The sequence below is a fragment of the Triticum dicoccoides genome, unplaced genomic scaffold (assembly GCF_002162155.2).
Source record: "Triticum dicoccoides isolate Atlit2015 ecotype Zavitan unplaced genomic scaffold, WEW_v2.0 scaffold43390, whole genome shotgun sequence".
Taxonomy (NCBI): domain Eukaryota; kingdom Viridiplantae; phylum Streptophyta; class Magnoliopsida; order Poales; family Poaceae; genus Triticum; species Triticum dicoccoides.
This window is the reverse complement of record NW_021272093.1, coordinates 139,522-142,690: the sequence shown is the minus strand read 5'-3', so window position 1 is coordinate 142,690 and position 3,169 is coordinate 139,522. Positions and strand designations below refer to the sequence as shown.

Genomic DNA, 3,169 nt, shown 5'->3' with positions numbered 1-3,169 from the left:
TCCATTTGTTGAGGGAAATTTATGATTTGGGTGTTCATGTGGGTGAAGCAGGGGGAAACCATATCTGTTCTAGACAGTATTTGTTCTAGCAGGTTGGGAATTGATCGGCGAAGATCATGATGGTGACCTCATAAATTGAAATGTAGAATGGATTCATGTATTCCCCAGTTCCTAAATATAAGTCTTTTTAGAGATTTCAATATGGACTGCATACGGAGCAAAATGAGTGAATCTACACCCTAAAACATGTCTATATACATCCGTATGTAGTTTGTAGTGGAATTTCTAGAAAGACTTATATTTAGGAACGACGGGAGTAGTGAAAACTATTGATGATGTGCAGTCGATCGTCCTTGGTAGAGGATTCAACGTCATGGAGTTTGGTGTCGAAGTAGTGGAGGTGGGTGCCATAGATCTTGCCGCCGAGGGCTTTGTGTCCTTCTCGGCGCGACATCAGCAGAGCATGATGATGTTAGCTTGTTGACACGTTGGTAGATCACAAGTGGAAAGTAGGTATGGAATTAACACAAGATGCAGGGTAACACTATCTTCTTTATTATTCAAAGAAATAGATGTATACAATATGGTGCCCCTATCCAAAATATATATAAATATATAATATGCCCTTTCAAGTAGGGGAGCAACTGTCGCGGACTGGCAGCAATCGAGAAAGACCCGCAAAATACATGTATAAATTCGGGATACAGCTCCCATAGAGGTAGAAATCGACCAAGCAGAAAGAATAACAGAAATAACAATTGTGTAAGGGTACAGCCACGTTCATGTAGCTCGTTATTGGCAGCAACATATTAATTTGTTCAACATCGGCCACCGGGGTAGACATGTCCCATCAGGCGTGGTTCGGCGTGCAGCACAAGCGGTTTGGCTAGGAATAAATCGTGCTCCGACTCACTGAGATCGATAGATGCTACACCCGCTGGCTTGGTACATGTGAATCCCTGCAGTAGCCGTCCGAAGAGCATTACACACATGGTTGTGCCAAGCCACGCCGCCACACACCCACGGCGGCCGGTGCTGAAGGAGATGAACCGCAACTCATTCTCCGTGAGGGTGACGTCGTTGTGGGCTGCGGTATTAATATGACGCTCTGGCTTGAAGTGTAGCGGCTCGTCCCAGATAGCCGGGTTCCGGCCAAGTCCCCTACGACTGAGTAAGACATGGCTGCCCTTGGGGACACGGTAGCCGGCGATGTTGCTGTCAGCGAGCGCGACGTGTGGCACGTTGAAGGGTGCGACGGGGTGCAGCCGGAATGCCTCACGAATGCATGCCTTGACGTAGGTGAGGCGTCGGATGTCCGACTCCTGCACCAACCGCTCTCGGCCCACCACCCGGTCGATTTCCTCCACCGCCTTCCGCATCACCTCGGGCATGTTTGTCATCTCTGCGAGCGCCCACTCCACCGCGTTGGATGGGTTGTCCACGGCGGCAAATATTATGTCCTGCACCAGCATCCCATGCAACAGATTAATGAAAATATGTATACTTTTTTTGCATCTTGGACCTTCATAGACACGTTTGATGTTGACATCGGTTTTTCTTTATTTTGCTTTTTGGCCCCTGGATGTTTTTCTGGTGGCGTGCCCTCGGTGTTGCATGCATGCATGCGTTATGTGTTTACGTACGTACCTGCGACTGTGCTTTCACCTCCTCGATGGTGAGAAGAGGGTTCCCCTCTGCGTCCTTGAGCGTGATGAGTACATCGAGGAAATCCTCGAGCTCCTCCATCTGGCCGGACTTCCATTGCCGCCACCTCTCATCAATGACCGTGTCGTGCAGCCGGTTGACCGTCGCATTGGCCTCCATCACAATCTTCATGTGTCCATCGAGGTCGAGGCCGAGGCCGCGCAGCCACGGTAGGTAGTCGGAGACGCAGAACGTGTAGAGGAGCCCTAGCGACGTGAACACAGCGTCCATGTGCTCCACCTCCATTGCACCCGGGCCGCCATCCTGACGAGGCTCGCCGAAGTAGCGCCTGCCAAATACGAGCCGCCGGATGACATTACCACAGTAATGCCTCGCCACATGCCTCACATCGACGGCCGAGGACGGCGCGGTGGCCAGCGTGTAGACGTAGCTTGTGAGGTTGTCGGCCTCTTGGGCACGCTGGTCGTGGAGCCACTGGTGCCGGGAGGGGCAGATGATTTCCGAGGTGAGCACGCGACGCATCTTCCTCCACTGGTCGCCCATGGGGGACAGCACGGCGTTCTTGTACCCGCCGCTAAAGGTCGACGAGGCGAAGGTGAGCGGGCGGGAGGCGAAGTTGGCATCCTGCTTCTTGAGTACCTCACGGGCGATCTTCGGGCAGGTGATCGGGACCACGAGGACGCTACCGAGGCGGATGCAGGCGATGTAGGTGTCCATGTCCTTCATCATCGAGTGGATCCATCGGAATGCTGGCTTGTTGAGCATCATGTCCGGCAGGTTGCCCACAAGGGGCCAGGAGAATGCACTGCCCGGAGGGAGCTGCATGGCACCAACGCAGGTGATCTTGCTCTTGGGCTTGGGCATGAACATAAGGACGCTGAAGGCTAGCACGGGCAATAGCCCCATTGCCACTAAGAACAGCTGATCCATCGGTGCAAGCACTGCTTTGTTGGACCCACAGATCAAACTAGCCACTAGAAACTTTTCTGCTCCCTCCCTCGGGTTGCAGGTCATGAATATATAGCTAAACTTTTTATGCATGTCCAGGATGGTTTAGGGCACCTCCAACGTTGACCCGCAAATTTGCTCCGGCATCCGTTCACGGACAAGGAGATCAGTCCACAGACACAGATGCCCGAGACGGGGAAGCATACATTTGAAGCCGGGTTTCAACAAACCGGACAAAATTCGTACAAACACCACGGACTTCATCAAAGTTCAGATAGAAAATAGCCTAAATCACATACATAGCATGTAAAAGCTCGTGTGCAATTAGCAATACATCCAAAGAAATTTGATTCCATGTAGCGTCCATGGTACACCCAGCATGTGTCCCAAAAACTTCCAGCATTCCAAAGCCACGTACATACACCATGTTCCTTTGCCTTCTACGGTAGTACTTTTGACAGCAACGCACGCCTCAGCCAAGGACTCCCTCGACTCGCTTGTGCGCGTACCGCAGCAGCTTCTTGCATCTAGGACGTCCTTGCAGTGCACGTGGTCT

The 3,169-nt window shown here is 51.9% G+C and overlaps 1 protein-coding gene across 1 annotated transcript; it reads right to left on the bottom strand.

Moving 5' to 3' along the window:
• Positions 1 to 763: 763 nt before the first annotated feature.
• LOC119346579 (tyrosine N-monooxygenase-like) lies at positions 764 to 2,595 on the bottom strand. The gene is made up of 2 exons (XM_037615871.1): positions 1,648 to 2,595; positions 764 to 1,460 (listed from the first exon to the last, which is right to left on the bottom strand). The coding sequence occupies exons 1-2, from the start codon at positions 2,593 to 2,595 to the stop codon at positions 819 to 821; spliced, it is 1,590 nt and encodes a 529-aa protein (XP_037471768.1). The 3' UTR covers positions 764 to 818.
• Between the last annotated feature and the right edge of the window lie 574 nt (positions 2,596 to 3,169).

Excerpts from the sequence above, each read along its gene's own strand:
- LOC119346579 (XM_037615871.1), bottom strand. The coding sequence starts at position 2,595 with ATGGATCAGCTGTTCTTAGTGGCAATGGGGCTATTGCCCGTGCTAGCC. Across the intron at positions 1,461-1,647 it reads AGGTGAAAGCACAGTCGCAG|GACATAATATTTGCCGCCGT; the intron begins GTACGTACGTAA and ends ATGCTGGTGCAG.